Here is a 19,284-nt window from a genome sequence, read left to right as displayed (position 1 = left end):
AAGTCTGTTCCTCGCTGCCTCCAAAAGTTTTTGGCATTTTCACCGCGTTCCTGATCATGAGAGCTGAGTGATTGACTCAGGTAGCGGTGTTTACAGGACAGAGAGGGCGGGCGAAATTCAACCACCCAATCACAGACTAGCATTTAGAGGGCGGATCTTCTCCGATTGGCCAGTGGTAGCTCTATAAGGAGTCAAATGAGGCTGTTAAACCAATGAAATACAAAGCATTTGTTCTGACATGTACCTGAGCCAATGGTAAATAATATTGATCAAAAATGAAACCAGTTCACTCCAAAAGGAGGATTTTTAAGTGTCCGTCCTAGCGTTACGTGAACGGAGGACTGGCAGCTGAAAAGCCGGACTGTCCGGCCTAAAACCGGACGTCTGGCCACCGCTGGTATCTGGTCCAGTCACCTGGTTGGCGGCATTAAGCTCCGTCTTAAAAAACACCGTCTGCAGCCGATTGTAGAGCTTTCAAAGAGAAGATCAAAGTTCTCCACGACCCAAATCATCCAAAGTTTGGTGATACTTAAAACTGGTACAGAACTAAAAGCTGGTTTGTTCACTGTGTAAAGCTTTGATGGTACCACAGCAGCACCGGCGCCGTGCTGCACGTCTATATCGTTTCATTACGCTTCTTAATCGTGGAGATCTTGGAACAGCGTATTTCAGTTAGGGCGCATTCACACGTGATCAAAGCGATTAAGGCGATTATTCTCATATGAATGAGCCCTAACGCTAACCACCGTGTTTACATGGTTTAGAATGTGCAGTAAGTGTTGAGTGAATGTGGAGGTTAGAATCGGGGCTCGTTCTGTCGTTACTGTACGCTGGACTTAACGAGACGCGGCTACATCTAACTATTTTATCTGTGCTATAAGTTGAAGCATGAACGTGCTGCACTGTGTTTAATATGGAGCGCTTATATGAGAATGTGATCATATGGACATAAACCCTGTTTACATTTAGTTCTGTGTTAGATTATTATGCTGTACAGTTAAATGAGATTCTGAATTACATTTTTTGAAGATTATTCAACTAATCGATAAAATAGTCTATAGATTAATCAACAGAAAAATAGTCGTTAGTGGCAGCTCTAGCAGACGACTTTATCTAAAGCGACTTACATTACATTGTATACAGTCTGAGCAACTGAGGGTTGAGGGCCTTGCTCAAGGGCCCAACAGCAGCAACCTGGCAGTAGTGGGGCTTGAACCAGCGACCTTCTGATTACTAGTCCAGTACTATAACCACTAGGCTACGAGTGATTGATTGGTTAATTGATACCAGGTCGGAAGTCGCCGTTTTAAGTCGCCGCTGCACCTGACGCTTGATTCCGATTAAGAGCGTCGAATTGAAACACGACCGGAGAGAAAACGCATTTAAACCCCATCATTTTTTGATGCACTGTTGCATTCTGGTCCATTACTTGTGTTCAGCTTCGTTTTATCGGCAGACAAGAATAAAATGTGTCAGGATGCTCCCACCGTTATACTTCACTGTGAGTTTGGTGTGCTTTCTCCCTACCAACGTTCATTCATTGTCTGTTTTACCACAGATTTATCCTGGTCAGGGTCACAGTGAGTCTGATTCACTGCGCGAAAGTGCGGAAACGCCCCAGACAGGTCGCCAGTCCATCGCAGGACACACACAGGGTCATTTCTAGTAGCTCCAGCTCTTGTGGGAGGAAACCGGAGCACCCGGAGGACACGAGGAGAACATGCAAACTCCACACAGAAAGGACCCGGACCTTCCCGCTGTGAGGCGACAGTGCTACCCACCGAGCCGCCCCTCCCTTCAAACATGAGCAGCTTCTTCATTCTGCCTGACCCAGACGTGTTCCGATTGGTCCAAATGCACACAAGTACAAGTGCGTGCAGATTTTTCCAGCGTTCGTATCTGCGCTCCTGTCTGTCTGTCTGTCTGTCTGTCTGTCTGACGCTCCATTCAGCGCAGGGTTTGGAAGTAAGGAAGGTGAACGGTTTCTGGGCACTGGAGATCGACCGAGGTTCCTAAGTGCTACTCCACGTCGGGCATGTGAAAAGAAGCGGTCATGACCGCACGTGGGTCGGAGGAGGCGAGTGATCGTCTGCACTATCACTGGGGGAAGTGGATATGACGAGATTGTGAGGATTGACAGCTCCACCCACTACATTTACAAAATACACTGATCAGCCATAACATTAAAACCACCTCCTTCTTTCTACACTCATTGTCCATGTTATCAGCTCCACTTACCATATAGAAGCACTTTGTAGTCCTACAATTACTGACTGTAGTCCATCTATTCCTCGACATGCTTTGTTACCCCCTTTCATGCTGTTCTTCAATGGTCAGGACCCCCACAGAGCAGGTATTATTTAGGTGGTGGATCATTCTCAGCACTGCAGTGACACTGACATGGTGGTGGTGTGTTAGTGTGTGTTGTGCTGGTATGAGTGGATCAGACACAGCAGCGCTGCTGGAGTTTTTAAACACCTCACTGTCACTGCTTGACTGAGAATAGTCCACCAAACAAAAATATCCAGCCAACAGCGCCCCGTGGGCAGCGTCCTGTGACCACTGATGAAGGTCTAGAAGATGACCGATTCAAACAGCAGCAATAGATGAGCGATCGTCTCTGACTTTACATCTACAAGGTGGAGCGACTAGGTAGGAGTGTCTAATAGAGTGGACAGTCTGATTCACTCATACCAGCACAACACACACTAACACACCACCACCATGTCAGTGTCACTGCAGTGTAAGTGGAGCTGATAACATGGACAGTGAGTGTAGAAACAAGGAGGTGGTTTTAATGTTATGGCTGATCAGTGTATGTTGTAAATGTAAATAGTGGGTGGAGCTGTCAATCGGACGAATGTGGTTTCGAATCTAGCCACTGTTGGGCCCTTGAGAAAGACCCTTAATTGCTTAGATTGTATACTGTCACAACTGTAAGTCGCAAATCTGTAACGATATTATATTAATACATCAAATATAAAAAGAAAGTCAAAAATTATGTGTGAATTCATCTAAAGTACTGAAACTATGCTCAATATTTCAACCTCCAAAGAACGTGAACCAACACGCAGAACTGAATGAATAAAGCAAATTGTTGGGATCTAAACGATTGTTAAAAGAAACAGGATATTTAATCTTATAACATGTTATTCTGGTTAGAAAACACAAAGCTTTCGCGTTAATAGGAAATTCCTGGTGCGTCCATGGATGCAAATGGAACCAAAGGCCTCAGTGTGCAGAAGTCTATGGGCGGCTGCTTGATTTAGACCCTGATCATGCCAATCTAGGCCTGAGGTTCGTACCCAGATCGGTGCAACTACAGTGCACCGCGGTGCCCACACAGGAGCTAAAAGCAGAGATATAATAATAAACTGATATACGAGATGAGCCGCAGACAGAAAGACGCACCTTGTAGAAAGCACCGCTCGCTCCTCGTACTTCCACCGCCAGCTCCTCCATGACGCCGATTAAACACACACACACTCTCACACACACTCTCACTCACACACACACACACACACACACACACACACACACACACACACACACACACACACACACACACACACACACACACGCGCCTGAGATTCCGACTCGCCTCCGTTAGAACAGAAAGGATCCCGAGTTCGGGCTGAATTAACACCGACGCGCTTGTAGCTTTACGCCGAAATGAAAGTGGAACATGTAGAGAGACGCGCTGATGTAAACACACGCACAGGAACACCGACTCCCCTTTTACCCGGAACACGTGACCACCCTGCGCGTCGGATCGGATCATCCTAAAATGAGCAAAACAATCCCAAATAACCGCGTCTTACTCCATGGTTGCGCTTTATCCAGCACTCGCAAAGATTGAACGTGCGCACCGGCGCTTTAAAATCGAATTTACACCTTCGCTCGGTTAAAAAAGCATAGAATTAAAAAATTCTACCAAAAAGACTACATTACCCATAATGCCCACATATTTTCCACCAATCCCATGCGTCTCTTTGTCCTAAATCCCGCCTCCTGCATTCGGATTGGCCTGTTCTGTTACCCCACAGCGCGTAATTCAGTATTAGCACCCAAAATGACAGCTAGCGGCTAGCGATTTTCTCTTCATGTACATAACACTGAATATAAACACACAGTATGGCCAAAAGTATGTGGACACCTGATTATAACAAACATATAAGCTTGCTAGACATGCCATTACAACATTACAGGGGGTTAATATTGACCTGGAGAGTATTCATTCCCAAAATCCTTTACAAAGAAAGGTGTAAGCTAGGGCTGGGCGGTATGACAGAAAATCTGCATCACGATATTTTTGAATATTCTGACGGTTTTATGGTATATCGCGGTATGTTTTTAGTATGACTTGGACTTTTCAGTCTAACCTGCAGCATTTCTCTCCCATTGATAAAAATACGGAACAAAGCGCGTCCCGTATCAGTTCAATACGGAACACCACATTTAGTTTCCAAATAAGGAACGATTCCGTATTTTACGGGGCGGTTGGCAACCCTACTTCTATTCCAGTTCACTAAATAACGTTGGTTTATCGACTAACATGAAGTATTTTTGCCTTTTTAGACAAACCTGGAATCCAGAGTTTTAATTATTGCTCTGAAAGCTTCTTTCTCAACTGTCTATAAAGGAATCGTGTCCTCGCATATTGTTACTGCGTTCGTAATGTTGTTGTTTGCTACAGCGGTGGCTCGACAAACCGTGCAGTAAATAGTGTTTGTTATAAACTGCCGACACGCCTCATTTCTTTGGCAGGTTCTTCCGGTGCATCTGTTTTTGTTTATTTTTTTCACCATATTGAGGAAACCTCTCTCATCTGTTATCTAGGGTTGCCAACTGTCCTGTAAAATATGGAATCGTTCCTTATTTGGAAACTAAACGTGGTGTTCCGTATTGAACTGATACGGGTCGCGCTTTGTTCCTTATTTTTATCAATGGGAGAGAAATGCTGCAGATTAGACTGAGAAATGGCGACCTGTATGAAACAGAAGGAAACTGCAGCTACCGTGGGAATTACACAGCGTTTGGTTATTATTTTAAGTAGTGTTCACTTTCAGTGTTAGTAACGTCGTGTGTGCGCAGGTTATATCAGCATAACAACCTGTTTATTACTCCGCTGTTTGAGTAGAGCAGTGGGCAGAGCGCATCGCGCATGTTTTTCTGCCCTAGGTTCAAATCCAGCTTAGGTCGAAACTAAAGTAACACAAGCAGGGCTGGCGCTATGGTGGCGAGATTTTCTCACTGCCCCCCTAAGCAACGCAGTCCAGAATCGGGGCTGCATGTCAGTGTAAAGATGGATTATGTAAAAATGTTGTTTGCACTATTGAGAAAAAATGATGAAAAACTATTGATGAAAAACATGATGTTCTTTATGTTGTTTTGCCTAAAATATAGTTCTGATTTATTATTATATAGAATGAAAATAATAAATGTTAAACAGCCTAAATAAAACATTTTGATAATGTTCCTATGACGGTGTAAGACCCGTTATATTTTTAATATGTGCAACCCTAACCGCCTACCACCGCTCCCACTCAGGTAAACACCCACCATACCACCCCTCACCCAATGCCTTCTGCCAACCCGCCAGCCCAGAGTGTTCCTTATTTCCAGTTCTGAAAGTTGGCAACCCTACTGTTAACACTTATTTTAACGCTAACTGGCCAACTACTTAATCTGCATGGCGCTCCGTAGCGTTTTTAGCGGGAACAATATTATATGATCTGCTGCTACAGCTGTTAAAATGGCGGTATATGAAAAATGAAAGACGGTACACCGAAAGCTTGAATGAAGATTCCTGCCGATTACAGAGATAAAGAAAGGCAGGACTGAAGCCACCTTTCTCACGAAGTCACCTTTCTCTAAGCCCATATTTGTGTGGAAAGCTTGCGTGGCTGTGGACACCCCCCCCCCCCCCCCCCCCCATGTTATAGCATTGAATACCTGGCAGACCATTTCTGGTGGTTGGTGGTTCTTGCGTGCATCTGACCCACCATCAAGCTTTCCTTTCAGCAAAATGTGACAGTTTAGGCTTTCTACAGGACTTTTGGAAGATACCTGTGTTCCATGTACTTTGTAACGCAGGCACAGAGAAGCCAAAAACTTATGATCTTTCTATGATCCTGTGGAAGCATCAGCTATCTTCTGCACAGTGGTGTGCTGGAGAGGTGCAGTCTTGGAGAGAGACAGGAAAAGACTAAACAAGCTGGTCAAGACAGCAAGTTTTTGGACTGTCTTAGACTGTCCTCTTAAATCCGTGGAAGAGGTGGGGGAAAGGATGATGATATCCATCCTGGACGACACCTCACATCCACTGCAGGAGTCTGTAGAGGTTTTAACCAGCTCCATCAGTACCAGATTCCTCCACCCACTGTGTAAGAAGGACGCTACAGTATGTCCTTCATTCCAGCAGCTATCATGAGTCTACAATAACAACCAGACCATCCATCAGACTCTATAACAATAACCCTCCATAAGACAGCTTTTTATTCTATTTACATTACATTTTTATTTAGCTGATGTCTTTATCCAAAGCGACTTACAGTACTGTGACAGTATACAGTCTGAGAAACTGAGGGTTAAGGGCCTCAAGGATCTGTGCACATTATATTGAATTCCTCTTTTCTTTGTAGCATCACATCATACACTCTTCTGGGAAGCCTTTCTGCTAGACTCTGGACTGTTTCTGTGGGAATTCAGTCAGTAGAGTCAGTGAGGTCAGGCACTGATGTTTGAGAGGAAGAAAAAATTCATCCCAAAAGTGTTGAGTTGTGTTGAGACCAGGACTCTGTGTAGAGTACCTGGAGCTCGCTTTCTGCTCAGGGGACTTCCCTCCCCAAACTGTTTCCACAAGTTTAACGCATTTCAGATAACTTATATGATATATATTTATACAACTGGTAGCAACAAATGTGGCAGAAAAAAATAAATTATGGACAAAAGTATTGGGACGCCCCGATACAAACTGACCAGTGATCAGTTTAGCATCAGTTTAGGGAAGGTCCTTGGGTGTTCCATGACCTTGTAGTACGTCCTGTTCCAAACCCATGCACATTTATATTGAACTGCTCCGTCTGTCCTTTGTAGCTTTAATATCATCCACTGTTATAGGAAGCCTTTCTGCTAGACTTTGGAGAGTTTCTGTGGGAATTCATTCAATAGAGTCAGAGTCTACTGAGGTCAGGCACTGATGTTGGACGAGAAGAGAAGGTCCGGCTCGCAATCCAAGTTGAATTCATCCCAGGAGTGTTGAGTTGGGTTGAGGGTTCACCAGGAGTTTGTGTAGAGCAACTGGAGCTTCTTTATAGAGCTCGCTTTGTGCTCAGGGGACTTCCCCAAACTGTTTCCACAATGTTAAAAGCAAATCATTCACCTTATATTACCGTTTTAAGGCCGTCTCGGTGGGCAGCACTGTCACCTCACAGCAAGGGGACCTGGGTTCGATCCCCAGGTGGGGCGGCCTGGGTCCTTTCTATGTGGAGTTTGCATGTTCTCCTCGTGTCTGTGTGGGTTTCCTCCGGAAGCTCCGGTTTCCTCCCACAGTCCAAAGACATGCAAGTGAGGTGAATTAGAGATACAACCCATACGCAAGTGTAATACAAATACATGTCATTAATGTAACCAAAGTGACATTAAATGGATGTGAGTAATGGATGTGGCAAAAACCACTAAATTTAGTCATTAGGAGGGGTGTCAACATACTTTTGGCCAAATAGTGTACTTTGTGGAGGTCGCAGGGGTTCATGGGAGCCACAGTAATAAAAAAAAAAAGGCAGTCAGGCCAAAGTTTGTTCCACATCTGGACACAAGATGTCAGTGTTGCACTTTAAATATTTTGCAAACGCAACAGACGATCAGATCCTCAAAACATCTTTATTTCGTTGTGCTGCGTTCTCATGCCAGCTTGCAGAAAACAGTAAATATTTTCGTGTTTAATTAAGCATCAACAGTTTAGGGAAGGCCCCTTCCTGACTGGGCACAAATTCCCACAGACACACTTCAAAGTCTTGTGAGAAGCCTTCTCAAAAGAGCGACTGTTGTTCTAGCTTAATTTCACACAGACGTCAATCTATTTTAATACAGTTTGTTTTCTAAATGAAATGAGATGTCCATGAGATCTGGCATCTTAGTTGGCACTCCGAGTGAAGAGTGAGCCGTACTGTAGGTGCCAGCTTGTGGAACCACTTCACTATCTCTCTCAGCCACCCAGCGAGTGGCCTGCCAGGACGTATAACGATACCACAGTGGATCACACCCTCATCTACTGGCATGAGGACTTTATTCAGGACAGAAGGACAACGTCAAGTGGACGCTTGGATGCCAGGCTACACCACATGGTCGAAAGTACAGTGGGGCCAAAAAGTATTTAGTCAGCCACTGATTGTGCAAGTTCTCCTACTTAGAAAGATGAGAGAGGTCTGTAATTTTCATCATAGCTACACTTCAACTATGAGAGACAAAATGAGAAAAAAAAATCCAGGAAATCACATTGTAGGATTTTTAAAGAATTTATTTGTAAATTATGGTGGAAAATAAGTATTTGGTCAATAACAAAAGTTCAACTCAATACTTTGTAACATAACCTTTGTTGGCAATGACAGAGGTGAAACGTTTCCTGTAAGTCTTCACCAGGTTTGCACACACTGTAGCTGCTATTTTGGCCCATTCCTCCATGCAGATCTCCTCTAGAGCAGTGATGTTTTGGGGCTGTCGCTGGGCAACACGGACTTTCAACTCCCTCCACAAATTTTCTATGGGGTTGAGGTCTGGAGACTGGCTAGGCCACTCCAGGACCTTGAAATGCTTTTTACGGAGCCACTCCTTCGTTGCCCGAGCGGTGTGTTTGGGATCATTGTCATGCTGGAAGACCCAGCCACGTTCCATCTTCAATGCTCTCACTGATGGAAGGAGGTTTTGGCTAAAAATCTCACGATACATGGCCCCGTTCATTCTTCCCTTAACACGGATCAGTCGTCCTGTCCCCTTTGCAGAAAAACAGCCCCAAAGCATGATGTTTCCACCCCCATGCTTCACAGTAGGTATGGTGTTCTTGGGTTCTTCTTCTTCCTCCAAACACGACGAGTTGAGTTTTTACCAAAAAGTTCCATTTTGGTTTCATCTGACCACATGATATTCTCCCAATCCTCTTCTGGATCATCCATATGCTCTCTGGCAAACTTCAGACGGGGCTGGACATGTACTGGCTTAAGCAGGGGGACACGCCTGGCACTGCAGGATTTGAGTTCCTCTCGGCGTAGTGTGTTACTGATGGTCCCTTTGTTACTTTGGTCCCAGCTCTCTGCAGGTCATTCATCAGGTCCCGCCGTGTAGTTCTGGGATTTTTGCTCACCGTTCTCATGATCAGGGCCTTGTTCACAGTTGTGCTGTATTAAGTAAAGGTCCTTCCCCAGCAGTTAGTGGCTCATTCCTCAGTCCACAGTCAAGCAAGCTTTGTAAAGAGGCTGCAGTGCAAGAATGAAGCTCCTGTACCTACACTGTAGCAACACTGTACCAACTGTTGCCCCCTTCCTTGCTGTTTCGGAGATACAGTGGGGAAAATAAGTATTTGATCCCCTGCTGATTTTGTAAGTTTACCCCCTTACAAAGACTTGAACAGTCTATAATTTTTATGGAAGGTTTATTTTAACAGAGAGAGACAGAATATCAACAAAAAATCCAGAAAAAAAACATTAAATAAAAGTTATAAATTAATTTGTATTTAATTAAGGGAAATAAGTATTTGATCCCCTACCAACCAGCAAGAATTCTGACCCCCACAGACCGGTTATGTGCCCATGAGGCACCCAAATTAGTCCTGTCCCTGTATAAAAGACTCCTGTCACAGAATCAGTTTCTTCCGTTCAAATCTCTCGACCACCATGGGCAAGACCAAAGAGCTATCAAAGGACGTCAGGGACAAGATTGTAGACCTGCACAAGGCTGGAATGGGCTACAAGACCATCAGCAAGAAGCTTGGTGAGAAAGAGACCACTGTTGGTGCGATCATTCGAAAATGGAAGAAATACAAGATCACAGTCAATCACCCTCGCTCTGGAGCTCCATGCAAGATCTCACCTGGTGGGGTAAGAATGATTCTGAGAAAGGTGAGGTCAGTCCAGAATTACACGGGAGGAGCTTGTCAATGATCTCAAGGGAGCTGGGAGCACAGTCACCAAGAAAACCATTAGTAACACACTTCGCCGTAATAGATTGAGATCCTGCAGTGCCCGCAAAGTCCCTTTGCTCAAGAAGGCTCATGTACAGGCCCGTCCGAAGTTTGCCATTGAACACCTGAATGACTCAGAGAAAGCTTGGGAGAATGTGATATGGTCAGATGAGACCAAAATTGAGCTCTTTGGCATCAACTCCACTCGCCGTGTTTGGAGGCAGAGAAATGTCCGGTGGGGATGGTGTTCTTGGGGTCATATCCAGCATTTCTCTGCTCCCAGCTCCCTTGAGATCATTGACAAGCTCCTCCCGTGTAATTCTGGACTGACCTCACCTTTCTCAGAATCATTCTTACCCCACCAGGTGAGATCTTGCATGGAGCTCCAGAGCGAGGGTGATTGACTGTGATCTTGTATTTCTTCCATTTTCGAATGATCGCACCAACAGTGGTCTCTTTCTCACCAAGCTTCTTGCTGATGGTCTTGTAGCTCATTCCAGCCTTGTGCAGGTCTACAATCTTGTCCCTGACGTCCTTTGATAGCTCTTTGGTCTTGCCCATGGTGGTCGAGAGATTTGAACGGAAGAAACTGATTCTGTGACAGGAGTCTTTTATACAGGGACAGGACTAATTTGTGTGCCTCATGGGCACATAACCGGTCTGTGGGGGTCAGAATTCTTGCTGGTTGGTAGGGGATCAAATACTTATTTCCCTTAATTAAATACAAATTAATTTACAACTTTTATTTAATGTTTTTTTTCTGGATTTTTTGTTGATATTCTGTCTCTCTCTGTTAAAATAAACCTTCCATAAAAATTATAGACTGTTCAAGTCTTTGTAAGGGGGTAAACTTACAAAATCAGCAGGGGATCAAATACTTATTTCACCCACTGTACGTCAACCCAGTCGTCTGGCCGTAACAATCTGGTCCTGATCAAAGTCCGTCAGGTCTTTGTGCTGATCAGATCGGCTGTGTTCAACACAAATACACTGTATGACCAAAAGTATTGGGACATGTGACCATAAGTTTGTTAAACATCCCATTCCAAAACCACACACATTTATACTGAATATTTTTTTCCCTCAGGTTTAACATCATCCACTCTTCTGGAAAGCTTTTCTACAAGACAGGAGTGTGCCTGTGGGAATTTGTACCTGATTAATACAATGCAACGTTTCTATTTTGATGGGTTGGCATGGCGTATTACTTTTGAGGTTTTAATACAGTTGAACTGTACACAATTTTCATTAAGCAAACAAAGTAAAAAAGCAAAGAAAAGAAGGTCGGTTTTGATTTCAGTTTGATTTAATAATAATAATAATAATAATAATAATAATAATAATAATAATAAAAACAACAAAACAACAACAATAATAATAATAAAATAGTAATAACAATAACAATAATAATAATAATAATAAAAACAACAAACAACAATAATAATAATAATAAAATAGTAACAATAATAATAATAACAATAATAATATAGTAATAACAAAAATAATAATAATAATAATAAAATAATGTTAATAAAATAATTATATTAATAATAATAATAAATTAAAATAATAATAATAGTAATAGTAATAATAATAATAATAATAAATAAATAAATAAATAAATAACAATAATAATAATAATAATAGTAATAATAATTATAATAATAATAATAATAATAATACATTTAAATAATAATAATAATAACAATAATAATAATACATTTAAATAATAATAATAATAACAATAATAATAATAATAATAATAATAAGAAGAAGATCAATGTATTTAGTTCCTATCACAGACACAAGGACACTTTACAATGTAAATATAATGTATAACATCATTATTTATAAAAATTACAAGAAGAATTACAACAAATTAAACTGGAGCTACGATGCAGATAAAAATGCTAAAAACCTTTTAGTGGCTATGCAAACACACACAAGCCAAAGGAAGCTCGACACGACACAACCGATTTCTGCACTTTGGGATTCTTTGTGCTCCTTTTTTATTTTAATCATCGCCGCTCCATCACCGTAACCACACCAGATTGCTGTAAGGACTTACGTTCGCCGCTCCTCGTTACATCGGCAGCTTGAAACCAACAATCACTTTGTGCACTCGCTGTTTGTGCGTCTGGCGCTAATTACAATCTCATTTATTTGTTTACTTGTATAATTAATTAACGAGCACGACGTGAGAGCGTCAGCACCCAGCGCTCATGATGTCATTTTATTTATTTATTATGAATTTATTCTTTCATTTTATTTTACTGACAGCTGATTTATACAGTACAAGCAACTGAGGGTTAGGGGCCTTGCTCAAGGACCCAGCAGTGGCAGTCTGGTAGATATGGGGCTTGAATCACTTGTTCAGTACATTAACCACTGAACTTACAATTGTGACAGCCACAATTATAATATACAATCCAAGCATGTGAGGGTTTAGGGCCTTGCTCAAGGGCCCAACAGTGGCAGTGGCAGGGCTTGAACTTGCAAGCTTCTGATCACTAGTCCAGTATCTTAACCACTAAACAACTGCTGTCCTAAACTTACAATTGTGACCATATACTGTACACTATAGTACAACTAATTAAGGGTTAAGGGCCTTGCTCAAGGGCCCAATAGAACCAGTGACCATCTGATTACTAGTCTAGTACATTAACCACTGAATTTACAATTGTGACCATGTACAGTAATTAAGGGTTAGGGGCCTTGCACAAGGGCCTAACAGTGGCAACCTGGCAGATTCATGTGGGGCTTAAACCTGCAACCTTCTGATCACTCATCCAGTACCTTAACCACTGAACTACTTACAATTGTGACCATATACAATCCAGTACAAGTAATTGAGGGTTAAGGGCCTTACTCAAGGGCCCAACAGTGGCAGTGTGGTAGATTTATGTGGGGCTTGAACTTGCAACCTTCTGATCATTAGTCCAGCACATTAACCACTGAACTTACAATTGTGACCATATACAGTACAAATATTGAGGGTTAAGGGCCTTGCTCAAGGGCCCAACAGTGGAAACCTGGCAGTGTTGGGCCTTGAGTCAGTGACTATCTGATCACTAGTCTTATATAATCTAAGTAATTGGAAGTTAAGGGCCTTGCTCAAGGGCCCAACAGTGGCAGTCTGGTGGATATGGGGCTTGAACTTGCAACCCTCTGATCGCTTGTTCAGTACCTTAACCACTGAACTACCGCTGTCCCAAACTTACAACTGTGACCATATACAGTACAAGCAACTGAGGGTTAAGGGCCTTGCTCAAGGGCCCAACAGTGGCAGTCTGGTAGATATGGGGCTTGAACTCGCAACCTTCTGATTACTACTCCAGTATCTTGACCACTACCACTGTTTTAAACTTACAATTGTGACAAGTAATTGAGGGTTAAGGGCCTTGGTCAAGGGCCCAACAGTGGCTGTTAGTGCTGGGCCTTGAACCAGTGACCATCTGATTACTAGTCTAGTACACTACTGAACTTCCAATAGTGACCATATACAGTACAAGCAATTGAGGATTAGGGGCCTTGCTCAGGGGCTGTGTGGTAGATGTGGGGCTTGAACTTGCAACCCTCTGATCACTAGTCTAGTACCTTAACCTGACTTTTGATCTTCCACTGTAGTGTTTTTTTGGGTCGGATCAGTAATCGTTTCTTTCGTGTTTTCTCCCTGAATGTGACCTCGAGTGATTCAGAGCGAGGTCGGAGCATAATCGGAACACCCACCGATCCAGAGGCTCTCACATTAGATTATAATGAGCAGGTTCTAGTTTCTAAATTCCTCTGGTGAGTTTGTCAGATATACAGAAGTACAAAACAATAGAATTTTATAAGCGTATAAACGTATTTTTGCCTCTGTGGTCAGTTTCAGTGATGCATCATTTATATCCTCCTCTGTTCACAGTTCAGACGGAGAGCCGGATGCTCTCAGACCTGTAATATATTTACAATCAGTGATATTGAGTCTCTGAGCGACCGCCCCGACACCATCGATATAAACCACCCAGCTCAGAGCACAAACCCTGAAAACGTTCAGCGTTATAAATTATCGTCCTGCACCGCAGAATCAATTATCAGAAAATGTATCAGAGTGTCGGAGTGAATTCAATAATAAAAAACTAATTAAAACTGTTCAGTACAGTGATTAATATTACAGAGACGAGTCGCAGGAAAGTGAATCGCTTTCTGTTATTCGGTGAAGCTTTTAATAAAAGCTGAGAGGTCTGTGGAAGGCCGGGAAAGTACTACTTAAAAAATAACAATAATAATAATGATGATAACAATAATAATAATAATAATAATAATAATAATAATAATAATAATAATAAAAGTAATAATAATAATAATAATAATAATTAATACTAATAATACTAATAATAATAATAATAATAATAATAATAATAAAAGTAATAATGATAATAATAATAATAATAAAAGTAAAAAAATCTAATAATAATAACAATAATAAAAGTAATAATAATAACAATAATAATGATAATAATAATAATAATAATGATAATAATAATAATAATAAACAATCATAAAAATAATATAAATAATGATAATAATAATAACAACAGCAGCAGCAACAACATCAATAATAATTATGATAATAATAATAATAAATCATAACAATAATATAAATAATAATAATAATAATAATAATAATAATAATAATAATAATAATAAATAATAACAGCAGTAGCAACAACATCAATAATGATATGATAATAATAATAATAATAATAATAATAATAATGATAATGATAACAATAATAATAAAAATAATAATGATAATGATAATAATAATAATAATAAAAGTAATAATAATAATAATAATAATAATAATAAAAGTAATAATAATAATAATAACAATAATAATGATGATAATAATAATAACAATAATATAAATGATGATAATAATAATAACAACAGCAGCAGCAACATCAATAACATTAATAATAATAACAATAATAATGATAATAATAATAATAATAATAACAATAATATAAATAATAATAATAACAACAGCAGCAGCAACAACATCAATACTACTACTGCTACTACTACTACTACTACTACTAATAATAATAATAATAAGTGTGACAGGCTGGGTGAATATCCAAGACACAAGTGTGTAGACGTGATAAACATGATATATTTATTAAAATAAAGAAAAAAATCAGCGTCTCGGTGCAGCGAAAAAAGCAGTTAATTATACTCCCTTCCACACCGGTCCATGAAATTATATCTTATATGAAACCGGTCTGTGGTGCAAAAAAGGTTGGGGAGTGCTGACTTAGAGGAACGACATGTTGATGATTTTCGTCTGTGTGCTCCCTCTGCTGGACAGATTTGGTAGGGCAGAAGAACTTAATTCTGAAATCTATTTTAGTTGGCTGAAAGTTGCACCAGGGTCCATCTGGGTTATTCCATAAACCGCACACATTCATTCCTGCTGAGAATTTCGACACTAACGTACTCTAGGGAAAAAGCAGCTAACAAGCTTCAACATTGGTGAGTGTAAAACGACCCGGTGATCCTTCTGAAGACGCTCCCGCCTTCCTTCAGGTTCATCGTTCGGCAGGAACTGACTGTAAGCAGCTTAACTGCAGGAAAGTCATTAAAACGTATCCCAGGGTCGAAAAGTAGAGTCAGATCGACCTGCCGTGCCGTGCTGCGTTCACTAGCGCCGTTTAGCATGCTGTTATTCAACACGCCGGTGGACCTTCATCACACACCTACACATTTCTTCTCCTGGTTACACAAACGTTCTTTATTCCTGGATATTTTATCTAACGAATTAATTATTAAATTCTAATCATTTTAATTTCTATTAAGAATTATTAATAATTCAGTATGAATGTGATCACCATATTCTCCCGACACGCCCTCCCTCCGACCCCTTCTTATTCACCCGTACTTCGGTGGATCGGTGCGTGAGGTCGGTCTCAATCATGTAGAGTCACGCGCTGATCTCCACGTTCCTCCACTTCTGTACAGGCACCTCGGGCTACTAACCAGGGTCCTTACAGAGCGTCGAAGACCCCGCCCACTTTTTTTAGTCCCGTCTTTTCCCACCCAGCAGACTAGTGGTTGATGAGACTCAACTCGGAAGTTTGTCTGTGTATGAGAATTTGTGCTCGGGTTCATTCCAGAGCTGTTGAGTGTGGCTGAGCTCAGGGCTCTGTGCAGGACACTGGAGCTTGCTTCATGCTGGAACAGGAAAGGACCTTCCCTAAACTGTTGCTGCAAAGTTGAAAGCATACAATTTTCCTTATATGATGGATTTACACTGATCCGCCATAACATTAAAACCACCTCCTTGTTTCTACACTCACTGTCCATGTTATTAGCTCCACTTACCATATAGAAGCACTTTGTAGTTCAACAATTACTGACTGTAGTACATCTGTTTCTCTACATGCTTTGTTACCCCCTTTCACCCTGTTCTTCAATGGTCAGGACCCTCACAGGACCACCACAGAGCAGGTATTATTTAGGTGGTGGATGATTCTCAGCACTGCAGTGACACTGACATGGTGGTGGTGTGTTGGTGTGTGTTGTGCTGGTATGAGTGGATCAGACACAGCAGCGCTGCTGGAGTTTTTAAACACCGTGTCCACTCACTGTCCACTCTATTAGACACTCCTACCTAGTCGGTCCAACTTGTAGATGTGAAGTCAGAGACGATCGCTCATCTATTGCTGCTGTTTGAGTCGGTCATCTTCTAGACCTTCATAAGTGGTGACAGGATGCTGCCCACGGGGCGCTGTTGTCTGGATATTTTAGGTTGGTGGACGATTCTCAGTCAAGCAGTGACAGTGAAGTGTTTAAAAACTCCAGGAGCACTGCTGTGTCTAATCCATTCATACCAGCACAACACACACTAACACACCACCACCATGTCAGTGTCACTGCAGTGCTGAGAATGAGAAAGGGGGTAACAAAGCATGTAGAGAAACAGATGGACTACAGTCAGTAATTGTAGAACTACAAAGTGCTTCTATATGGTAAGTGGAGCTGATAAAATGGACAGTGAGTGTAGAAACAAGGAGGTGGTTTTAATGTTATGGCTGATTAGTACCTGTGGTGGCTGAAACACATGGACTCAGTAGTTAGACGGGGCGTCCCAATACTTTTGTCGGTGCAGAGTCTTAAACGAGCGGGATTGATTAGCTTAGCTCGGCGCTTCACCCGGCACACGTAGCTTGATGAGGGCTAAGAGAGCTTAACGCCGGGAGATTCCGCCTCGAGCCTTTTAAATGTCAGCGAGCTTTACGGACACGAGCGTCTTCAAGCTCCCGTTAATCCGGTTCAAAGAGACAAAACTGAGGTCTTAGTGCCTGTCTGAGAACCTATCGCCCCGCCCTGCTCCCCTACTGCCTACCTGATCAGCTGCCCCACCGGATTAAACTGTCCCTGACGAGCCTGAATTTACAAATAAACGACACTCCTGCACCTTTATACAGATTACACATCAATGAGAATTTATTTACATGTGAAAAGAACTCCGTTGGTTGCTCCGCATTACATTCGTCTGCCACGTAAGCTAAATAATATGTAAGTGAACAGGCACAAATTCCCACAGACATACGTCAAACTCTTGTCAGAAGCACTCATGGTGAGGCGTCCAAGACTTATTGAATCCTGCAAATAAAGTCAATCATAGCAACACCTACTGCATGAAACCCTTCTGTGCCAGTCAAAACGCCCATGCTGACCCTCGCCCACCATCTAAAATGGGCACTCGGACATCGCAGGGCTGGCTGATCGTGGTGGGCCTTGAACTGGCAACCTTACGAGGACAATAAGATCCTGCATGATTCCGGACGCTTTATGCCGACGGCGTGTAGACGTGGCAGCCTCCTGAACGCCCTCGGGGTCGTGCCACCTTAAATACGCGCCTACAGGACTAATTAGGCCCGTCGCATGGGTCGTTGGGTTCTTAACGAGGCGGGTACTGATTGCACCAGTGCAGTTAGGGGTTTGGGGGGTGCCGAGGATTTCTGTTTGAGACGTTTGGAGTGGAGGAACCCGGCTCATGGTGAGGTGTCCAAGACTTGAATCCTGGAGATAGCAACATTTACTGCATGAAACCCTTCTGTGCCAGTCAAAATGCCCATGCTGACCCTCGACAATAAGATCCTGCATAATTACGGACGCTTTATGCCGACGGCGTGTAGACGTGGTAGTCTCCTGAACGCCCTCGGGGTCGTGCCACCTTAAATACGCGCCTACAGGACTAATTAGGCCTGTCGCATGGGTCGTTGGGCTTTTAATGAGGCGGGTACTGATTGCACCAGTGCAGTTAGGGGTTTGGGGGGCGCCGAGGATTTCAGTTTGAGACGTTTGGGGTGGAGGAACCCGGCTCATGGTGAGGTGTCCAAGACTGAATCCTGGAGATAAAGTCAATCATAGCAACACCTACTGCATGAAACCCCTCTGTGCCAGTCAAAATGCCCATGCTGACCCTCGCCACCATCTAAAATGGGCACTCGGGCATCACAGAACTGGCTGATAAGGTTGCTTGAACCTGCAACCTTGTGAGCAAAATAAGATCCAGTACTTTGACTCTTATGCCACCGCGCAAGGCCAGTAAATTAGGGCTGGCGTAAGAACAACCCCGGGTACGATCAATCGGGCATCACTAAAATTACCAGAGAAACGTGATGCCCGCCGCTCAGCTCGGTCTGGCCAGCCACAGAATCCTTGCCAACGGCGAGCAAAGGCAACGACAGTTAGTTAATGACGAGCGTCCTGGCGAGAGGCCTTGCCCGCGGATATGCCATATGGAGCCTGGCATGACAGGAGGCGTGTAAAACCAAACAGGCCAATTAAAGCGCCGCCGTGCTGATTAGCATTCTTCTGCAGGATGCGCCATTAGCCCGGAGGTGCTACGTTCCTGCGTCGAGCCACTCTGCACGTGGCGGTGTAATTAGGAGGTCACGCCCGTAACGGGAGACCACGAGAGGGTTGTTTACCGAATACCGGTGCCATCTCGTGTTCTGGCACTCCGTGACTTATAAAGGGAATTTATCGGGCAGCTTTCTGAACGCTTCATTCGGACTGAATGAAAAGCAAAGGAGTTAAAAGGTCATTTC

The 19,284-nt window shown here is 42.6% G+C and overlaps 1 protein-coding gene across 2 annotated transcripts in view; it reads right to left on the bottom strand.

Moving 5' to 3' along the window:
* The window catches only part of fmr1 (fragile X messenger ribonucleoprotein 1), a 28,220-nt gene extending 24,499 nt beyond the window's left edge, over positions 1-3,721 (bottom strand). For both annotated transcript variants that reach the window (XM_063000878.1, XM_063000877.1), the window contains exon 1: positions 3,412-3,721. In XM_063000878.1, coding sequence (XP_062856948.1) covers positions 3,412-3,462 — 51 coding nt within the window. In that variant the 5' untranslated portion in view covers positions 3,463-3,721. The remainder of the gene's footprint in view (positions 1-3,411) is intronic.
* Between the last annotated feature and the right edge of the window lie 15,563 nt (positions 3,722-19,284).

Source organism: Trichomycterus rosablanca, chromosome 8 (genome assembly GCF_030014385.1).
Source record: "Trichomycterus rosablanca isolate fTriRos1 chromosome 8, fTriRos1.hap1, whole genome shotgun sequence".
Classification (NCBI taxonomy): Eukaryota; Metazoa; Chordata; class Actinopteri; order Siluriformes; family Trichomycteridae; genus Trichomycterus; species Trichomycterus rosablanca.
This window is presented reverse-complemented; position numbering and strand designations above follow the sequence as displayed.